We start from the raw sequence: 23,176 nt of genomic DNA, 5'->3' as shown, positions 1-23,176 counted from the left end.
TTATCTTGTTCCTTCATCTGGTACATAGCCCTCTGACTTTTCATCTTGTCTATCTTTCTGTGAATGTGGTTTTTGTTCTACTGGCTGCAGGCTTGTAATTATTCTTGCTTCTGCTGTCTGTCCTCTCCTCTGTTTTCTTGAAGTAGATATTAGTTAAACCTCCTGTAGGATGTCAAATGAATGTAGTAATATACTACTAGCCTTTTGTGTCTGGCTTCTTTGGCTCAGCATGACTGTGGATCCATCCACAGTGTTTCATGTATCAGTACTTCATCACTTTTTATTGCTGAGTAGTGTTCCATTGTGTGAATATACTACAGTTTTTTAATCCAATGAACAGGATTTTTGAGACCAGATTCTTGGGAGACAGGAAATGCTATATCTGCAGCCCTACTGGAGTAGGGGCTTTTGATCAAGAGGTCTTGGGGGTAGCACCATTGTGTCTGAGGTGTCCTGGGGGTGGTGCGGTCCTGGTGTGCTGGGCAAGGTTCTTCTCAGATGGCTCCTTCAGGGAGGGGTGGCCTCTGAGCCTGCTCTTTGTCTCAATTCAGTGGCCTTTCAGATCACCTCGTCTTAGCTTCCTGGTTGTCAGTTTTTTCAGTGAATTCCTGACATTGACCCTGTGAGGTGGGAGAGGAGGAGACAAAGGTTGGGGAGGAGTGGCAGGGCCACTTTCTCTCCCTTGGAGCATGCCTTTCCCTCTCATTAATTTATTACTGTTCTGTACAACATCTGCACCAGCACAGGAAGAGGTCCTTACTATGATGAGCTTGCAGGTCAGCCCTTGATGTTCTTAGCTGTTGCACAGTATGGAAAAATCACTGGAAGAAAATTGTCTAGGATTTGCTTGTGGTGGTCCAATAGGGAGAGATGACCATATTTTTTCTCTGACTTACATTAAAGACTGAAAAGAGATGTTTTCAAAAGGGCTCATGAATAAAAAAAATCTTGTGAGCAGCTTTTCTGTGTTGTAGCTAAGTCCACATTTCCAGCACTATTATTTTGCTTTGTTGAGAGATGCTGAAGTTAATTTACATCTAGCTGGAAAGAAATTCTGGCTCTTGCAAGGAAATTTCTAGCAGACCTGAAAGCATCTAGACTCTCTTAACCAAAACACTGTGAGGTGTGTATCTGATTTTTAAAATATTGTCTATACGCTGCAAAGGCCAAATTGTGTGTGATTCAGTTAGGAGGAACGCCACTCTGACGTGTGCCAGAGCTTGGGAAATGCCTTTGGATCTAAGTTCCATTTCCCTGCTGAATGGTGCATGTGTACCCTTACAGTCTAGTGTACTTTACCCAGTACCATCTCTCTGAGGATTCTCAGTTGCAGACAACAGAGGCCCCTCCTCCTATTTTAAACAGAAGGGCATTTGTTAAGGGATGTTAGAAAGTTTGCACGCCTCCAGGGTGTTTGAAGAATCAACCTTGGGAAGGCATGTCCAGGAAAAAAACGCAGTTGGGAGAAACAGATCAAGGACTGTTCTAGAAAAAACCCTGTGGTGCTGGGGACTGACAGCCTCTGCCACAGGGCTCACCAGGTGATCCTCTCATCTGCTGGCAGCCCACCTTCCCTTGCTCACTGCAACATCCACGTCTAGGGATATATCAGGCAGGCTGAAAAGAGGTCACATACCTGTACCCTATCAGCAAAGGATTTTGGGAAATGTAGTTTTTAGTTCTTCATCTGCTACAGCCCAGAGAGAGAAGCTATAGGAGGGGCTTGGGATGGGTGCTGGCAGTGGCTGCTATAAGTACTAACCAGAACTTGACAGACACCAGGCCATTAGAGGATGGCAGCCAAACTCTATGTACTCTCACTCAAAGAAAAGTTTCAAAGTAAGATTTTTGAGCCTCTATTCCCTAATTTGTAAGACATGTCTAAAACTCCAACCTTACAGGGCATGGTGCCCTTCTTGGGTCTCCCTTCAAAAAGAATTTGTTATTTTACTGCAAGGAGTGAATGCAGTTGACAGCCTCTAGTTAGAGCCTTTAGGATCTGCCTTCATGTTCAAGCAGAGGCCACACTCTTTCTGGGAAGATGACCAAGCACAGTGGGAACACTAGGGCCTGTCTGTTTCTGCCCAGTGCAGGATTCCTGTGATGGGAAGTCTTTGTTCTGAAGCTCCCCATTGGGTTGAGTGGGCTGCAATTTTGTCAGATCTGCATCACAGTCCTTACTCTGTCCAATTCTGCTTCCTTCCCTTTTTATCTTCCACAGGCATTCCCTCTATTGTATTCCTAATCCCAACTCAGTGTCTGCTTCCCAGGGGACCCGACTGACACACAGAACCACAGGACTCCTGTGAAGAAAGCAATTCTTCATGATAGCATTGGATGGAGTGCTTGATGTACAATTTCAATAATTTCCTCTTTAATTCCTCCTTTTCCTTTTTTTTTTTTTTTTTTTTTTTTTTTGCGGTACGCGGGCCTCTCACTGTTGTGGCCTCTCCCGTTGCAGAGCACAGGCTCCGGACGCACAGGCTCAGCAGCCATGGCTCACAGGCCCAGCCGCTCCGCGGCACGTGGGATCCTCCCGGACCGGGGCACGAACCCGTGTCCCCTGCATAGGCAGGCGGACTCTCAACCACTGCGCCACCAGGGAAGCCCCCTTTCCATTTTTAAAATTTTATTATTTATTTTTTTGGCTGCACCGGGTCTTAGTTGCGGCATGCGGGATCTTGGTTGAGGCATGCAGGATCTTTCATTGCAGCATGCAGGCTCTTCATTGTGGTGCGTGGGTTTCTCTCTAGTTGTGATGTGAGGGTTTTCTCTCTCTAGTTGTGGTGCACAGGCTCCAGGGCACATGGACTCTGTAGTTTGTGGCATGCAGGCCCTAGCTGAGGTGTGTGAGCTCAGTAGTTTGGGCATGCAGGCTTAGTTGCCCTGCAGCATGTGGGATCTTAATTCCCTGACTGGGGATCAAACCCACGTTCCCCTGCATTGCAAGGCGGATTCTTTACCACTGGACCACCAGGGAAGTCCCCTCCCTTTCCATTTTAATCTATGTCTAACCCAATAAAAAAATCATGTCCTTTCCACCTTCAAAATGAATCTTGAACATGGAAACAGCCCAAGTGTCCATCAACAGATGAATGGATAAAGAAGATGCAGTATAAACACACACACACACACACACACACACACACACACACACACACACACTGGAATATTACTCAACCATAAAAAAGAATGAAATAATGCCATTTACAGAAACATGGATGGACCTAGAGAACATTATACTTAGTGAAGGGAGAAAGACAAATACTCTATGATATCACTTATACGTGGACTCTAAAAAATAATACAAAAGATTCTATATACAAAACAGAAGCAACTTCACAAACATAGAAAACAAACTTATGGTTACCAAAGGGGAGGTGGGGGGAAGACATATTAGGAGTATGGGATTAACATATACAAACTACTACACATAAAATAGAGAAGCAACAAGGATTTACTGTATAACACAGGGAATTATATTCAATATCTTGTAATAATGGAATATAATCAGAAGAAATTGACAAAAAATTTACAAAGTGTATCTTGAATTTATCTGCTTTTTATACCATCCCCAAAGCTATCACTCCAGCCCAATATACCACTGTCTCTGTCCTTATATTCGTTTTCTGAGGCTGCATAACAACATACCACTGACTGGGTGGCTTAAGCAACAGAAACTTACTGTCTCAGAGTTCTGGAAACTAGAAGTCTGGGATCAAGGTGTTGGCATGGCTGATTTCTTCTGAGGGCTGTGAGGGAGAATCTGCTCCATACCTCTCCCCTAGCTCATGGTGATTTTCTGCCAGTCTTTGTCATTCCCTTACTTGTAAAAACATCATCCCAACATCTGCCTTCCTCACATAGTGTTCTCCTTGTGTACGTGTCAGTATCCAAATTTTCCTGTTTTATAAGGATACCAGTCATATTGGACTAGGGCCCACTCTACTCCTGTATGACCTCATCTAAACTGAACTAATTACATTTGCAATGACCCTATTTCTATACAAGGTCACATTCTGAGGTACTGGGATTAGGACTTCAACATATAATTTTGGGGGGAACACAATTCAGAAAGAACACAACTTTAACAGGACAACGCAATAGCCTTGTACGTGGTGTCCCTGCTTCCTTTCCTGCTTTATAGATTATAGGGAAATCTGTTAAACACTTGAATCTGATCACTTCATTCCCCTGCTTGGAATCCTTCAGCAGCTTCCTATCACACATGGAATGCAATCCAGCCTCCTCCCTTGGCTCCCACTTCCTTATGCTCAGCTCAGACATCTCTTCAGCCTCATCTCTCACCACTCTCATCAGCTCCTGACACGGAGGCCATGCCAAGTTCTTTCCCACTTTAGGGCATGTGCACTGCCTGTTTTTATCCTTGCTGGGAAGCTCTCCTCTCCTGCTCTTTACCTAGCAGGATCCTGCATTCAGGACTCATCTCAAATGTCACTTCCTCAAAGAGGTCTTCACTGACCACCCTCTAAGAGGGTATATAAGTCAGGGTAAGGTATGTTATGCTGCACTAACAAGTGAGCCCCAGATCTCAGTGACTTACAACAAAGGCATGTCTACCAAGGGTCAGCTGCAGCTCTGATCCACTAGGGCTTCACTCTGGGACAGACTGATCACAGTCTCTACCTGGGACACTGCTGGACTCAGGGGAGAGAGAATAGAGATGGTAAACCCTGAACTGGTTTTAAGGCATCTGCCTGACAAAAACACACATGACTTCCAGCCACATTCTATTGGTCAAAATAAGTTGCATGGACACTCCTGAGTACAACAGGGTGGGGATGTATAATGCTCCCCTAGGGAAGCACCATAAGTCCCAGGGCAAGCCTAAAGTAAATGAGCTGGGGAAATGTAATATTCTTCCAGGGAAAGGCAGCAAATATTTGGAAGAACAATATAATCTACCAAAAAGTTCATTCCCAATCTGTATTCTCTTTTATTTCCTCTTTTTGTTTTCTTTCACAGCAATGACTACAGCTGTAAATTGTAAACAAATCCACATTTATCTAAAAACAGTGTGTGTGTGTGTGTGTGTGTGTGTGTGTGTGTGTATGTGTGTGTCTGTATGTGTGTATCACAGAGGCCTGGCCCATGATAGATTTTTGATAAATCATTATCGAATGAATGACCACATAAACATGAAAAAACATAGAAAGAGCCCATGCTTTTCAATCATATAGAATGAGGGGTGTGTGAATCCCAGCTGCCTTTTATTAATACGTGATATTACTGTGCTCCACTTTCTTCATATTTAAAATAAGGCTGATGAAACTTTCACCAGAATTGGCCCATAGATGGCACTAAAAACGTTAGTTTCTTTCCCACGTTGTTGCTTTACTGGCTCTCATTCTTTTGGTGTGTGTTTCATTTTAGCACGTATGTGTGTGAACCTGACATTTACTGTATTGCAGCAAATACAAAACAACATTTTTATACTGGTGTTGATTCAGAAACCTTCATTTGGCATTGGCTGTGTTTTGTGATTTTTAACCCAAGAGGACCTTAGTGATCTCTGGCTCTGCTACTGTGTCTCATATTCTCTAATTAACTTGCTAAATCTGGCTTTTAAAAAATGACATCTGTTGATATATTGACTGTTTTGTTTCATTTGATGAATTTGCTTTTTATGTTTTAAGTAAAGAAATCCAATTTTTTAAATAATGAGTCCTAGTCCCAAGCCAATGAATGTGATTTCAGAGAATTAGCCCTGACTCTTTTGTATTTGATGCAATAATTACCCCTGATATACAGAACATCAGCCATCCTCTATCCAACATAGAGAGATTATGGTCTTTGGAGTCAGACAGGGCTTGCAAGACTCTCACTCTACCATCTCGTGCATTAGGTGGCTTTGGACAAATCACTTTTCCTCTCTGGGCTCCCATTTATCTTGGGTAAAATAGGGATCATGTTTGAATAGTTTCTTTTTTTTTAACATCTTTTTTGTAGTATAATTGCTTTACAATGGTGTGTTAGTTTCTACTGTATAACAAAGTGAATCAGCTATAGATAAACATATATCCCCAGATCTCCTCCCTCTTGCTTCTCCCTCCCACCCTCCCTATCCCACCCCTCTAGGTGGACACAAAGCACCGAGCTGATCTCCCTGTGCTATGCAGCTGCTTCCCACTAGCTATCTATTTTACATTTGGTAGTGTATATATGTCCATGCCACTCTCTCACTTCGTCCCAGCTTACCCTTCCCCCTCCGCATGTCCTCAAGTCCATTCTCTACTCTACGTCTGTGTCTTTGTTCCTGTCCTGCCCCTAGGTCCTTGAGAACCTTTTTTTTTTTTCTAGATTCCATATATATGTGTTAGGATACGGTATTTGTTTTTCTCTTTCTGACTTACTTCACTCTGTATGACAGTCTCTAGGTCCATGGGTGCTGACTATTACGTCATGTCCAAGAATTAGGACCAGTGCAAGTTGGTAATTTTTTCTGGCCCATGGATTGTGGTGCCTGTCATCTAGGGAGGTGAAGAGGGGAAAGAATATTGGAGAGAAACCAATACAAAAACATGAGTGTACTGTCCAAGAAATCTTCAGTTTAAAGACCCCGGACATGCAAGGTGACCCTGGGTCAGGTACAGGTGAAAACAGAGTGGATAAAGGATGCTCATCTAATGGCAGATAGTCTTTGTTCCATAGAATAAATTAGCAATGCTTCCTCATAGGCAAATAGCTGCAACCGTTTTTTTGCAGAATGGCAGCATTTCAGTTAATATCTATTGGCCAAAAGAAAACTATCCTGGATGCCTTAGGCTAAAAGAAGACTTCAGAGTGAGGATAATGGGAGTTCACAGACTGGAAAAGAGAGCTCTGGTCCAGCTTTCCTTGGAAGGTCTAGGGAAGCACTGGAGCTTCAACAGCAGGAACTCACAGACCACCCTCTGGAGGCTGCCAGAGGGTGGCTAATGGCTCAGTTCTGATCTCCCGTGCTCTTTATTGTGGTAAAATGTACATAATACAAAATATACGATTTTAAGGATTTTTAAGTGTATAGTTCAGTGGCATTAAGCACATTCACATTGTTGTGCACCCATTACCACCATCCATCTCCAGAACTTTTTTCCTCTTCCTCACTTGAAATTCTGTCCCCATTAAGCAATGACTTCCCATTTGCCCTCCCCCAGCCCCTGACAACCACCATTCTACTTTCTGTTTCTATGAATTTGACTAGCCTAAGTATCTCATATAAGTGGAATCCTGCAATAATTTTCCTTTTGTTAACTGGCTTATTTCACTTAGCATAATGTCCTCTCTGCTGTAGTATGTGTCAGAATATTTCCTTTTTAAGAATGAATAATATTCCGTTGTATATATATACTACATTTTGTTTATCCATTCATCTGTCAATGGACACATGGGTTACTTTCTTTTTTTAAAAAATTTATTTATTTTATTTATTTATTTTTGGCTGAGTTGGGTCTTCGTTGCTGCATGCGGGCTTTCTCTAGTTGCGGCAAGCAGGGCTACTCTTTGTTGTGGTGCACAGGCTTCTCACTGCAGTGGCTTCTCTTGTTGCAGAGCATGGGTTCTAGGCCCACAGGCTTCAGTAGTTGCGGCATGTGGGCTCAGTAGTTGTGGCTCGTGGGGTCTAGGGCACAGGCTCAGTAGTTGTGGCTCACGGGCTTAGTTGCTCCACAGCATGTGTGGTCTTCCTGAACCAGGGCTCGAACCCGTGTCCCCTGCATTGGTAGGCTGATTCTTAACCACTGCGCCACCTGGGAAGTCCTACTTTCATCTTTTAGCTATTGTGAATAATGTTACTAAGGACAGAAGTGTGAAAATATCTGTTTGAATCAATTTTTAGGGGGCGTGTAAGTATCTGTTCTCAATTTTGGGTGGGGTATATGCCCAGAGGTGGAATTGTTGGATCACATGGTAATTCTATTTTTAACCTTTTGAGGAACTGCCACAATATTTTCCATACTGGCTGCACTATTTTTATTTCCATCCGCAATGCAATGCACAAAGGATCTCCATACCCTTGCCAACACTTGATATTTTCTGCTTTTTGATGATAGCAATATCTCATTGTGATTTTGTTTTGCACTTCCCTAAAGATTAGTGATGAACATCTCTTCATTTACTTATTGGCCATTTGTATCCCTTCTTCAGAGTAATGTCTAATTAAGTCTTTGTCTATTTTAAAATTTGAGTTGTAGGAGTTCCTTATAGATTCTGGATATTAATTCCTTATCAAATATGATTTGTGAATAGTTTCTTCTATTCTGTGGGTTGCTTTTTTAATCTGCTGATAGTGTCCATTGATGCACATGTTTTTACTTTTGATGTATTCAAATTTATCTAGTTTTTCTTTTGTTGCCTGTGGTTTTGATATCCATTGTCAATCCACTGTCATGTGTTTTCACCCTATATTTTCTTCTAAGAGTTTTATAGTTTTAGTTTTTCCTTTTAGATTTTTGATTCAGTTGGAGTTAATTTTTTTATATGGTGCTAGGTGAGGGTTCAACTTTATCATTTCGCATGTAGATATCCAGATTTCCCAAAAACATTTGTTGAAAAGACGGCTCTGACTTCTTTGTGTTCCTCTGTGTCCCCAGCTCAAATTTCAGATGCCTGAGAAGAGTCTGAACATGGTAGTGTGGGTCCTGTGCTCATCCCATGTGGTCAGGGGAAGTGAGTGCCATGATAGGCAGGGGAGGAAAGTGCTGGGTGAACAAAAACTAGAGGTGTCACTACACCCAGAGACAGAACCCTAATCATGAGCATTCACTGTTTGAAGAAAAGGAATCCATCAGATTCATCCAATTATTTGCCTTTGTAACAAAGAGACAGGGTTGAATTTTCTGGTTGAATGTTCTTTCTGGTAAAGAACAATGGCAGTTTATGGACCTGACAGGAATAATAGATACCAATTTGAAGAGTGTGCCTGATGATGGCCAATCACTATGAAAATCCTTGAGAGATTAAAAGCGCATTCAACAGGAAAGACCCTGAGTCCAGGTATCTCCAAAGAGAATTTTGTGGACAATTGAGGGCCCTTGCTGTTTTCTAAACAGAGAACTGAGTTTTATTCTTTTTAAATGTTTTCTGTCTCCGTATTTATCTAAACTTTTTTCCCCAAAGGCTGTACTGTTTAGGATTTTATCTCCAAGTGCAGCTACACCAACTTTTTTTGTTGTTGTTCCTTTGCTTGAATTAGGAGGGTTTCTTTTGAAAAGCTGCAAGTAGAATTCCTTTTGCTAGAATTGAATCCAATAAGGTGATGCTTAAAGAAATCTAAGAGCCAATAGAACATATACAGAAATAATATATTTTAAAGAAAAGGACAAGTAATGTATGATATTTGTTACCATATCCAGTAGCATCAGGTAGGAACATGGGAGGAGCAATTAAAGGTTCTGCTCATCCCTACTAATTCCATTTCACAAGGTGTCTCTGAAGACTAGAGACACATAACCCATGACTTAACAACTCATTAAGGTATATACTGGGATGATGATTGGGAGGCTGGTTGCATTAACCAAGTGAGAAATATTGAGACCTGGATTAGAACAGTAGTTTTGGAAACAAAGAGGAGGGAGCAGATGTCTCCATGGATCTCAGAAAAAGAATAAAAAACAGTGTATGATCTTAAATGGGAAGAAGAAGGGAATAAAGACATCAGGTAATGTGTTGGCTTCCATTGTTGTATCTGGGGGAGGAGAGGTGTCTGTCACCAAGAGAAGAATCACAAGGGGAGCAGCAAGGAGGAAGATGATGAGTTTAATAAAGGACACAATTATGATGACCTGGTGGAGATGTTGAGTAAGCAGTTGGTGACACAGTAGTTCCAGAGAAGTCGGTGGCTGGAGACTGGGGCCACACAACTTATAGGTGGTATGGAGAGGAAACTTTTTTGGTCAAGGTTGTTGACCATTCTCTGGACCCTTCTCCATGCTCCCTATCTCTTCCAAATTGGAGCTACTGAGTTATGGGGGACTTCTGCCTCTAGTTTCTCTGCCCCATGAACACAAGTCCTGTTGCTTATATTTGAGACCCCCCCCATAAGCCTCTAAATAAAAGGATATTGACCTTAAAATTGCTTGAGCTTCCAAAGCAAAGGTGGGCCCTCCTCTTTATATTTCTTCCAATCTTCCAAATTCATCTCTCATCATTCCCCGCACCCTCTCCCATCACCATCACTCACATATATTGTCCCCTCTGCCAAACATACCTTTCCCTCCTTCTTCATCTGGATTATTTCCTTCCTTTCTTTTAAGATCAGATTAGGTGTTGTCTCCTCTGGGAAGTCACCCTTGGTCCCCCTATCTACATTCCTGAAGCTGGGAAAGGTGCTTCTACTCTTTGGAGAAGTAGCCAATCAGGTAACTCCCAGTGTCCAAAATGTGGGCATTGAGTGCCGGCTGGCCCCAAGGATGCCAGGTGGAGGTGGCCAGAGCAACTCTAGAGCTCAGGGGCAGGGTGTTTCCCACTAGGAGCAGGTAATGCATTGTATTGTTCATTTAATCTGTTGAATATCTTGGTTATAGGGAATGAAGGCTGTAAATGAAATAAGTCACTGGGAGGACTCATCACTTTACAAATTAAATGGGCTCTTTCGTTAGTTAGGAAAAATCCTGAGACCTCTATGTATAATTTGTCTCCTTGCTGGCTAGGCAAGTAAAAATGGTGGCTCTAGTTGATTTGAATCCAAATAAAACATAAAACATGTTTTTTTTTCCTTTTTATTCTGCTGATCAAATAGAGCTATCTGGTTGTAAGCAACAGAAATTCACTATGGCTAAGCTAAGCAAAAGGAAATTCACTGGAAAGGTAACACTGAATAGAGGGGAGGCCATAGAAACAGGCTTGGGAATAGACAGAGAGCAGAGCACCCATGGTCCTGGAAGGAAGAGTTATAGGGATAGTCTCACAACAGAAGCAATCTGGTCAAGGTGATGCTGATGGGATGAGTGACAGCCAAATGTTTTCAGTCTCTTTGTCACTCTGTGTAAGATTCAGATCTCAGGGGCGAAACATCATCAGGTCATGTGTTCATCCTCTTAGCTACAGAGGGGCAGTCTACCTTATCAGACCACTAGAATGTAGTCAGTAAGGAACACGTAACCAGCCGCCCCACCCCCCCTGCCCGCTCCTCCGAATCTGGGATGTTTTTACCAGGAGAAGGTGAAATGTGTGCTGGGCTGGTAAACCCAACAAAAGATGCATGACGAACAGCCTTTGCTAGGACAGAATGTAAAGCGAGGTAACATTTCCTGATCTTTGTCTACCTACCTGATATTTCATGGACAGAATCTCATTCAATCTTCTTAACAGTCTTGCATGGTAAATAGTAGTATTTGCGTTTTCAAGGAGTAGAAAAAAGAGGTCAGAGAGGTGAAGAAACTTAACTAAGTTCCCACAGCTAGCTATTACAATAGTAGAGTCAAGGTTCAAATCCAGGTCTGTCTGACTCAATTTCTTTCCACTGCAGCCCCATGTGACCTTCTCACAGAACTGGGACACATGAAGCTGGGGGTTTAGATTGACCAGTGATTACGTTGTCAGGAGGGACAATAACTTAACCAATGGCAGAGATAGGCTGGGAGGAAAGGCCTCAGCTCATGAATTCTTTTGTGAATTGAAGGATGCTCTCTGGGGTCCTCTAATCATAAATTACCTCATAGGCCCAACAGACGAATTAGCATCTTTTGTGTCTTCACAGAGCATTGATTTACAGCCTCAAGAGCCTGCTTCAGCATTTTTTTCTGCAAAGTCTCTCCCCTGGGCTTTGTGTTTTCTGTAAATGGCCTAAAGAAGACTCTCCAAGGTGACTTAAATAGATTCTATATTTAAGCAGTGTAAACAATTTTTCTGAATGAGCCCATATTTTATCTTAGCTTAGGTTATGATTTTGCCAGTAAGGGCATTCATTTTTTTTCAACAAAATTGAAACTCATGGCAATTGAAACAATGGCAATTCTATCTTGTGTTGTACAAAAGACATTTATCATTTAGCACAGGAATATAAATGTTACGAGGACAGGAATGTTTATTTTGTACAGTGTTGTGGTTCCAGTGCCTAGAAAAGTACCTGGCCAATAATAGGCACTCAAGAAATATTTACGGAATACATGATGGCATTTGTAACCATTCCATCTCTTCTCAGAGCATTGACTCTGTCCACAACCCCAGAAGGCCAGGCTGGGCCAAACTGACTCCATATATCTCTCAAGACTGAGGGATTTAGATGGGGGAAGAGGGAGAACACTGGAGTCATAATATAGGTGGGCCAGTAGCATAAAAAAAAGAAGAAGAAAATCAGTATTGTTGAATCAATCTTCATTTCCAACCCCAATTTCCCTTTCTGGCTTGATTCCTTTGCCTTTTTAGACTTAAAATTTTTAAAGTTGAGACTTCTATTTCCAGACAGGATAGAGTAATAGGGACTGGATTGATCCTCCTATCTGAAACAAGCAACAAAATGGGCAGAATATATGAAATGATGGTTTTCAAGATACTGGACATCATACAACAAAGAACGGTGATCTCTCAGAGCAGGTTACCAAGTGAGGTGAGACTTACAACTGCCCCAGCTTACTGACTCAAGAGAATTTCCAGGTCATGGTATGGGGAAGGGGAGCAGAGATGGAGTCTGGTGGACTCCTGGAGTTGAGGAGACAGAATTGAGAGTCCAGGGACACGAAGGCAGCTAGAGGTCACAGAACAGAGTACTGGAAAGGAGAGACCTGGAGGGAGAGAGAGAGAGAGAGAGAGAGAGACAGAACTCCAGAGATCTTCAGAGTCCCTTAGAGTATTCAGCAGGAAACTAATCAGTATATGATGTGAGGAAATGGGAGTGTGAGGATTATAGGAACAGTGCTTGTTGCCTCCAGCCAGACTGGAAAACCTCATAATTCACAGGGCATTGGGTAGAGTACACAGAAGAATCTTGCCCCTGTCATGGAAAATAATTAGTCCCAGACTGAACACTGCTCTTGTTCTACATAACAAGTCTTCAAAGCAAATACGTGATAGGATAAAATTGTTTTTAAGTAATTTAAATCTGTTCTAGAACAAAGCTCAAGAATATTTGTAGGAATATAAAAAGATCCAGTACCCAACAAGATAAAATTCACAATGTATGGCATCCAGCCAAAAATTACCGTGGATGAAAAGAATTGGAAAAATGCAACCCATCATAAGTAAAAGCAATCAATTGAACTGACACAGAGGTTGGAATTAGCAAAGAGGGACAGTGAAACCATTATTAGAACTATATTTCATACATTCAGAATGTTACATAGAAACATGGGAGATATAAAAAAGACACAAAATGAACTTCTAGAGAAGAAAACTACAAAACTTGAGATAGAAAATTCACTGGATGTGATTAACAACAGGTTAGACAGTGAAAAAGAAAAATATTAGTGAACTCAAGGATATAGCAACAGAAACTATCCGAAATGAAAATGCAGAGAAAAGAGAGGAAATAAAATAGAATAAGCATCAGTGAGTTGTAGACCAACCCCAGGCAGTCTGATATACATATCATTGAAGAACCTGAAGAAAATGAGAAAAGGGGAGACAGAAAAAAATACTTGAAAAAAATAATGGTCAAATTTTTCAAATTTGACAACAACTATAAACCCACAAATCTAAGAATCTCAACAAATCCCTAGAACACCAAGGATTTGAAGAAAACTACACTAAAGTACATCACGATTAAATTGATCAAAATCAATGATAAAGAAAAAAACCTTAAAAGTGGCCAGAGGAAAAAAGATGTGTTCCATATAGAAGGACAAAGATGAAGGTGACATCAGATTTTCCCCTGGAAACAATGCAAATAAGGTAACTGTGGTCCAAGCTTTTAAAACACTAAAAGGAAAAATCCGTCAATCCAGTATTCTATCCCTAGTCAAAATATCTTTCAAAAACAAAGGCAAATTAAAGACTTTTCAGAGATATAAAAGCTGAAAGAATCATCCCCAGCAGATCTGTACGACAGGAAAAGTTAAAGATCATCCTTCAAGCAGAAAGATGATAACAGATGAAAATATGGATCTAGTTACAGAAGAATGAAGATTGTCAGAAGTGGTACATAGGTAACTATACAGGTAAATATATAATTGTTCTTTCTTATTATTTAAATATCTTTACAAGATAATTGGCCATTTATTTATTTATTTAAAATTTATTTTATTGAAGTATAGTTGATTTACAATGTTGTGTTAATTTCTGCTGTACAGCAAAGTGATTCAGTTATACATGTATATATACATTCTTTTTCATATTCTTTTTCATTATAGTTTATCACAGGATAGTGAATACAGTTCCCTTTGTTATACAGTAGAACATCGTTGTTTATCCATTCTATATATAATAGTTTGCATCTGCTAATCCCAAACTTTCAATCGGCCCCCACCTCCCTTGGCAACCACAAGTCTGTTCTCTATGTCTGTGAGTCTGTTTCTGTTTCATAGATAAGTTCATTTGTGTCATATTTTAGATTCCACATATAAGTGATATCATATGGTATTTGTCTTTCTCTTTCTGACTTACTTCAATTAGTATGATAATCTCTAGGTCCATCCATATTGCTGTAAATGGTATTATTTTATTCTTTTTTATGATTAAGTAGTATTCCATTGTATATATATATATCACATCATCTTTATCCATTCATCTGTCGATGGACATTTAGGATGTTTCCATGTCTTGGATATTGTAAATAATGCTGCAGATAATTGACTATTTAAAGAAAGATTATAACAATGTATTCTGGAATTTATATCATGTATAGAAGTAAAATGTATGACAAAAACAACATAAAGATTGAGAGGGAAGACATGGAAAAATTCTATTGTAAGTTTCTTAACTATACACAAAATGGTATCAAATCACTTGAAGATAGTCTGTGAGAAAGATGTATAAGATATGACATAATCTATATCTTACATAGATCTATCATATATGTCATACATATGTCTGATATAAGCTGTATAGAGGCATACTTCAGAGTTATTGTGGGTTTAGTTCCAGACCACCACAATAAAGTGAGTATCGCAATAAAATGCGTCACATGAATTTTTGGTTTCCCAGTGCATATGAAAGTTACGTTTACACTATACTGTAGTCTGTTAAGTGTGCAACAGCATGATGTCTAAAACAGCACTGCGCATACCTTAATTAAAAAATACTTTATTGCTAAAAAATGGTAACCCTCATCTGAGCCTTCACTGATCACAGATTACCATAACAAATATAATCATAATGAAAAACCTTGAAACATTACAAGAATTACCAAAATGTGACACAGAGACACAAAGTGATCAAACACTGTTAGAAAAATGGCACCGAAAGACTTGCTGGAACAGAGTTGCCACAAACCTTCAGTTTGTAAAACATGCAATATCTGTGAAAAGCAGTAAAACGGGGTATGTCTGTACCTATATCTTATATATCTTCACATGTATATGATGTCAACCCTAAAGCAACCATGAAAATAGCAAAACGAAGAATTATAGAAAATAAGGCAATGAAGGAGATAAAAAGAAATCATAAAAACTACTCAGGTAAAGCTACAGAAGTCGGAAAACGAGGAAAAGGAAAAAGCGAACCAAGAACGGGCACGACAATAAGAAACACACATTATGCACGCTGGACGACCTCTCAACCTCTACTCAAAGCGATATTTGTAGATTAAAAAATTTTTAATAGTGTTGATTTTTGAATCATATAATAAGCTTATAGGAGAAGAAACTCCAACACGGGATCAGGAATTTCAGAGGTTATATTTATGGTCTAAAACAAGCATTCTAGTTACTCAGTCAAGGTGAGCCAAGCTTTATCTCTTTTCACTAACATTATAAGCCATCATTTCGGGTATAAAATTAGCTTTAATAATCCTAAAGCCTCCCAAATATCTCATTTGTTATACTTGACAGTTCAGTTGTTTTATTTAGTCTTTTATGAGCTTAAGCTCCCCTGTGATAGCGTGCCTTCTGTATTCATTTACTTTTACAAACTCCAATAAAAATTTGTTGAAAAGCATCATTTTAACTTCCCCCTCCCTGCAGCGCATAAATCACCATACAGCTTAAAAGACCTGCCAATTTGGGAAACAAATGTGCTTTTGTGTTAGGGTTTACATTCCCAGCATGATCTAATGCTAATACCTGCTTGCATTTATATTTGGTTCCTGATGCTTGTGGGGGAGATTTTTACAGAACAAAATGGAAAGTTTTGTTTCACCTGGGCTTCAAGAGAGAAAATATGGAAAAAACCCCAAACCTCTAGCCAAATTGTTAAGTTCGTCTGAAATTCACTCTGCAACGTGAAAAAAACCCTGAGATTTAAGCTACATTTTACTTTTTCCTGTTCCCTCAGCAATGACGTTCAAAAATCAGTGACCTAAGTTTGCCAGAAAGAAAACTCAAGGGTCTGTCTTGGAATCGTAAAAAATTGTCCCACTCTTTTGTTTTTTAAGTGACAGGAAACAAAATTATCCTGTTAGGTGTTCACAGAAACTTCCCTCCTTCTGTAGCTGCATTCCTGAGCTTTTTTCTTTTTTTTATGTTATGGGGAAGGAGGAAATTGGATGGTCTAAAAGTAAAAATGGCAGAAATTTACTTGTACAAGAAATACCTCTCAACCAGTACAAAAGTGAGATATGCTGATTTGATCACCTAGACCTATCAGGTGAATGAGTTGAGAGAAAAAAACGCAGGTCAGTGTGGGATAGTTTGGAAAGAATTTAGGGAATTTTTCAAGCAAAGAAAAAAGGCTTTTTTTTTTTCTGGAACAGCTGTTGAGCCTGAGAGTAACAAGGATACGAAATGTGTTATGAACATCATTTCCAGCCAACGAGGTTTCGGTTCATATTTAAATTTCATGTCAAATATCTTTTAGCTGTTGAACTGTGTTTCATTGAATGTGATGCCACCTGAGATCAGACCAGTTGTCACGGGGCTTTAATATAAAGAGCAGTGGGCAGGGCAGTGCCAGGATTATTGACTCTGGGAGGACTCGGGCATTGGCGGTATTTCTCAGGGGAATCATTAGACAGAAATTTTACCCCTCAAACTGGCCTTGTTTTGGCCTCCAGGCCCTGTTACCCCCATCTTGTAGTGTGTTCTTTTGGGGTTTCTTTCCAGATGAAAAATCCCAGGGAGACCTCCTTCCTTCAGTTCAGTCCTATCTGCCTTTTATCCCGGAGAAAGGACCCCCATCCCCCAATCTTTCCTGCCTTCCAGGGTTAATGCTGAATTTCTGCTACCTGTGTATTTCTGGGTAATTGCAGTGGAAACACTCCAGGATGGGTGGGTAGAATGTGAGGAGTTAAACATTAAGGCTGACATGACTGTCTTGAACCAGAAGCATATTCTTTCACTTGTGTTTGTTAGTAAAAGGGAGAGAAAGATGCAATAAAGCCAGGAAGCTTGGGGAATGACTACCTTAAGGAAAATGATCTGGAAGTGTTATGTTAAGCATTGCTTTAAGATTCTATAAGCGTGTGGTTCTTTGGGCAGGTTTGTGGCAAAAATTGTAACTGTGACCATGACTCATGACCCATGGTGTCAATATGTGTGACAGTAGGGCTGAGGGTGGAAGAACAGAGCTGGTAACAGAGGCACAGGAGGGTCTGCTGTCTGTAATGCGGTTCTTTCATTTAAAATCAAGGTGCAGTTTGAACTGGCTAATTGAATGGAATTATTATTTAGGGTCAGGGTTTTTACAGAGAAAATTGTGCCTTCCAGTGTGATGCGAGGTTCTCAAGGAGATAAGTCTATAGGTTTTCTAACGAGCCCTCAGGGGTGCCTACCTGGAAAGGGCTGACTGGGTCCTAGGCTCCGTGCCAAGCCCTGTATAAACATCATCTCATTTAATACTTATAGCAATCCTGTTATGTCATCACCATTTTACAGGGGAAGAAACCAAGCTCAGAGAGGATAGAGGGCACACGCAGCCAGCAGCGGCAGGGTAGGGACAGGAAGCCTGGCAGTCTGACGTGGAAACTGCTTGCTTAACGGATTCCCCACGCCTAGGAAGGCACGGCAAGGCGCCGTGATCTCGCCATTTACAGCAGTGAAGTCTGTCCTGTGAGGCATTGCCCAGGGCAGCAGGGGAGGGGCTCAGGGACAATCATCTCCACCAGGCCTTCTTGCTTCCATCTTGTCCTTTCCTCTATTTTAGCTCTGTGGGTAATTATTTAGTTCGCCGGATCCCGCACTAGACTCAGAGTTCCCAGTAGGCAGTGGCGTGTAGGTGAAAAGAACACGCGGGTGGGAGTCAGGCAGCTGGCACCGTCATTAACTCTGTGCAACTTTGGGTAGTGTTTTGAACCTGATTTTCCACTCCGGCAAAGTGAAGATGAGGAGGCTTATGAGGAGGGATTCTTTAAAGGGTGGACGACATAAGGCGAGTTCTCTCTGGTTTACTCTTTGAGAGTAAGGCTTGTATCTTGCTTACCCTGTCGCTCTTGGTACGTAGTGAGGCTCAGGAAAATACAGTGGCTCAATGAATGCAGTGCTAGCAAAAGAAAAATTTTCACCTTTGTCAGTTTTTAGGGGATTTCAAGCAGAGGAGTCCTCTTTCCCAGGTTCTGGCGGTCATAGTCAGGGAAGAGTGGGTCCAGGCGCGGGTCCCGCGTGGATGCTGGAGCCCATACCGGTGAGGTTGGTGCCTGAGAGAGCGCAGTCGGGGCACTGGAAGCCAAAACCGCCGGCAGAGGGCGCCCCGGGCCCGCTGAGCGCGTGGCTCTGGGGTTGGGGCGCTCGCCGGGCGCTGGACACTGGCTGCAGTCTGGCCTTGACCGCAGCCGTGGACGAGCCCACTACCCCAGCTGAGCGCGAAGTGAGAGCCCTCTGGGCGCAGCGGAGCGCACCGGCCAGGCGCGCTGCTGCGCGGAGCCCTCCCGGCGAGCGGTGAGTAGAGGCGCCCGCAAGGCACATCTCACCCTAGTTGGGGGGCACTTGGAGGCAGCGCCTGTCGGACCTGGGCGCGCTGTTCTAGTGGTTGGTGTCCGTGGGAGAGTGAGCGCTGTCCCTGCTTCCGTTTGGTCTTTGGGAAAGGCTTCGGGTTGACCCCAGGAGGCGCTGAGTGTCGGGCGGAGCTTTGCTTTCCGGCGACTAGGGCTCATTTGAGGTTTTAACATCGGATCTTTTCTCGCGGGCCCCTGTCGGGTGCTGTCCCGAGTGCCAGGGGCCCGGGGTTCGGCGGGGTAACCCGGGGCGGGCGAGCGCTCACCTGGACGTCCCCCACCCCTTTCGCCCGCGGCACCAACCGGGGGAACCACGTGGGGCTGTCGCCTGTAACTCTGCCTGTCAAGCGAAGCCCGCCTCCAGGGCAGGGGAGGGACACGGGGGGGGGGTGGGCTGTGCCCCGAGGGAACCTGGCCAGCCCGTGCGCCCGCCGGTGCCAGCTCGGCTTTCCCTGCCTCGTGTTCTCACGGGCTCCTTGGCAGGTAGCGGGCAGTTCCGCGGGAAGGCGCAGGGCTCTTCCCCGAGGGACCAGAGGCCACTCGAGGGGCGCCCGGGCGCTCGTTTTCCGGAGAAGGGAAGCAAAGAAGCTGCCCAGGTGACTAATACTGGGGGTGCCCTCTCTCAAGGAAGCTCCAAGCGTCCGGGGGCATTTTTCGGGGTCTCGTCCGCTTTGAACCATCTCTAGCCATTGGAGGCAGTGGGGGCAGCGCCAGCTCTCTGTGGACCTGGCCCAGGATCCTTTTCCCAAACCCGCTCCGGCGACTGTTGCGCATCGGGAGCAGAGCCCCAGCTGCGCGCGCAGGATAGGACTGAGGCGTGCCTCCCGGGCGCCTCGCGAAGCCCGCTCTCCCCGAGCTCCTGGGGGCTTGGAGAGAGACAACCCCAAGGCAAGGTAGGTGGTTCAGAGGGGGTTGGATTGGGCTTGACAGTAAAGATGCGATCTGCTTATCTTGGCAAACGTTCTTTGCTTTCTCTTTGCTTTCTAGAGCTTTGGGGGAGCTGGTGCAGAGCCAGGGGCTTGGAGGAGCAAGGCATGTATTTTCAGCTGCGCCTCAGAAGGGGAGAATTCTCTGTCACCACCAGAAAGACAACAGCCCTGAAATGTGACGACAATTGACTAGCTCGTCAGAAGACTGGGAGTCTCTGGATTGATAGCTTAGAATATGCTAAAAAGCCAGTGCTTTCCATGGGGCATTGAAGGGCCAACTGGTCCCCGTGACAGTGAATTGGAGCAAGGGAGTCAGAAGTCAGTTGTAGAGAGCAAGAGGGAGCTTCCAAGGGGCTGATCTGGACTGCCAAGGGCAGGCTCCTGCCACACAGTTGCTGCACCCCTCTAATGGAATGCTGGTGAGGTCCTCCACCCAGGGGAGCAAGTGGGGCTGTGCAAGGGGCTGCCTGACCAGCGAGGACTCCTGCAGGTCTGACCAACCCCTAATCCCTGCTTAGGAACCTGAGGGGTGTCCGAGCCCCCTCTGCACTCTCCCTCAGGAAGATGAGGACTCTGAACACCTCTACCATGGACGGCGCCGGGATGGTGGTGGAGAGGGACTTCTCCTTCCGCATCCTTACAGCCTGTTTCCTGTCGCTGCTCATCCTGTCCACACTCCTGGGGAACACGCTGGTCTGTGCTGCCGTCATCAGGTTCCGACACCTGCGGTCCAAGGTGACCAACTTCTTCGTTATCTCCTTGGCCGTGTCGGATCTCTTGGTGGCTGTCTTGGTCATGCCCTGGAAAGCGGTGGCTGAGATCGCTGGCTTCTGGCCCTTTGGGTCCTTCTGTAACATCTGGGTGGCCTTTGACATCATGTGCTCCACCGCGTCCATCCTCAACCTCTGTGTGATCAGCGTGGACAGGTATTGGGCCATCTCTAGCCCCTTCCGGTATGAGAGGAAGATGACCCCCAAGGCAGCCTTCATTCTGATCAGCGTGGCATGGACTTTGTCTGTTCTCATCTCCTTCATTCCGGTGCAGCTCAGCTGGCACAAGGCGAAACCCACAAGCCCCTCTGATGGGAATGCCACTTCCCTGGATGAGACCACCGACAACTGTGACTCCAGCCTGAGCAGGACATATGCTATTTCATCCTCCCTAATAAGCTTTTACATCCCTGTGGCCATCATGATCGTCACCTACACCAGGATCTACAGGATCGCCCAGAAACAAATACGGCGCATCTCGGCCTTGGAGAGGGCCGCAGTCCATGCCAAGAACTGCCAGACCACTACCGGTAACGGAAACCCCGTGGAGTGTTCTCAGCCGGAAAGCTCCTTCAAGATGTCCTTCAAAAGAGAGACTAAAGTTCTGAAGACTCTGTCTGTGATCATGGGGGTGTTTGTGTGCTGCTGGCTCCCTTTCTTCATCTTGAACTGCATGGTGCCCTTCTGTGGGTCTGGGGAGACCCAGCCCTTCTGCATCGATTCCATCACCTTTGACGTGTTTGTGTGGTTTGGGTGGGCTAATTCCTCCTTGAACCCCATCATTTATGCCTTTAATGCTGATTTTCGGAAGGCATTTTCCACCCTCTTAGGATGCTACAGACTTTGCCCGGCGACGCATAATGCCATAGAGACGGTTAGCATCAATAACAATGGGGCTGTGGTGTTTTCCAGCCATCACGAGCCTCGAGGTTCCATCTCCAAGGACTGCAATCTGGTGTATCTGATCCCACATGCCGTGGGCTCCTCTGAGGACCTGAAGAAGGCGGAGGCTGGTGGGATAGCTGAGCCCTTGGAGAAGCTCTCCCCAGCCCTGTCTGTCATTTTGGACTATGACACTGATGTCTCCCTAGAGAAGATCCAGCCCGTCACACAAAACGGACAGCACCCGACCTGAACTCCAAAATGAATCCTAGCAGACATGCTCATCCCAGAAGCTAGAGGAGACTTCTCTGGGGCTTGCTGTGAAGAAACTAAGGTGTGGTGAGACTCCGATGTCGGGCGAGCCCTCCTCTGCTGCTTCCCCTCAACACACAACTAACTACATTTTAATCTACATGCCAGTGTGTTTTCTGTGTTGTTCATAGCGAATCAAGAGGGACACAAGTGAAGCGAGTGTTCATAAGGGACGTGTCTTTGGCTCCAAAATTATTTTTAGAAACTGAGCCTTATCTTAGGACTTAAGAAACAGGGCAAAGAATCAACAATGAACAGCTTCACTTAAATATTAAATCTTTCCCAGAAGGAAGTGAGAAGGGTTGAGTTTGCTGTGTACAAACAGGTGCTAACACTGGTCCAAGCAAAGTTTTCAGATTGTAAAGGTAGGTGCATGCCTTCATAAATTATTCCTAAAAAATAATTGAGCCTTACAGTAGGAATGGGATTTTTTTTTCCAGAGTTGATGCTTTGTTGATATTGGTTTATTTAGTTATTGTATTATATGGATATTTTTAATTTATTATAATAAATCTATATTTATCATATTTAATAGGGTAAATGAATGAGTTATCTGAAATCTTACAATAGCATTTTTGTCCATTTAACTAGCACTTTATAAGCTGATGAAACAAACACATAGACTCTCTGAGAGTCTAAATGCTCATGTATAACTTCCAGAAACACAGCAAAGTCTAATAGAAAAAAAACAAAGAAGTTGTGATGATTCCTTAAAATTCATGGGAACAAATAAATACGAGGTGAGAACTGACAAATGCTGTGATTGCTTTTTTTTTTCTCGTCAAAAGATTTTGAAAGATTTAAAAAAGCATAGCTACTCTTGTGTTCAAAATTTCTTAAGGGACAAAGACTTTCCCAGGAGAATGATTTGCAGTTCTGTAAATATTTGAAATAAAAGTTAGCTTAAGAAGAATCCAACTTGAAATATATGATCTTAGGTGGTAATAAAAAGTATATGCCGCTTTGTATTTATGTAAAATAATTGGCCTTCTTTGTCTTTTCTCATTTCCTGTGTCAGATAGCTTTTCTGAGCCAAATAAATGACTGTCCTGGTTAGAGATGTGTAATGTAGGCAGTGAGTTTCCTTAGCTCGTGTGTCACAACAGTCTTACCCATGGACAAAAGTCAAATCCTGCATCTCCGTCTTACCAGCCAAGCTACTCAGTGGGGTTCCTTTTTGTAGTGCTTTAATCTGAACTTAGAATTGATTTTTTTAAAAAGTCTAAATGTTAATGGTATACTAACTAACAGAGGGCGCCTCAATGTCATCCTTGGGCAAGACTCTTCTGTTGGTAGAAAAGACAGGAGACCCCTTCTCTTTGCGT

At 43.2% G+C, this 23,176-nt stretch overlaps 1 protein-coding gene across 1 annotated transcript; it reads left to right on the top strand.

The window, feature by feature from the left end:
* Nucleotides 1-20,451: 20,451 nt before the first annotated feature.
* On the top strand, nt 20,452-21,792 carry DRD1 (dopamine receptor D1; the record flags this gene model as incomplete). The annotated part of the gene is made up of 1 exon (XM_079918061.1): nt 20,452-21,792. One exon carries the CDS (start codon nt 20,452-20,454, stop codon nt 21,790-21,792), a length of 1,341 nt encoding a protein of 446 aa, XP_079774187.1.
* Between the last annotated feature and the right edge of the window lie 1,384 nt (nt 21,793-23,176).

This window comes from Stenella coeruleoalba, assembly GCF_951394435.1.
Source record: "Stenella coeruleoalba genome assembly, chromosome: 3".
Lineage (NCBI taxonomy): Eukaryota > Metazoa > Chordata > Mammalia > Artiodactyla > Delphinidae > Stenella > Stenella coeruleoalba.
Note: the sequence above shows the minus strand (reverse complement) of the source record. Positions and strands in the feature narration are given on the sequence as shown.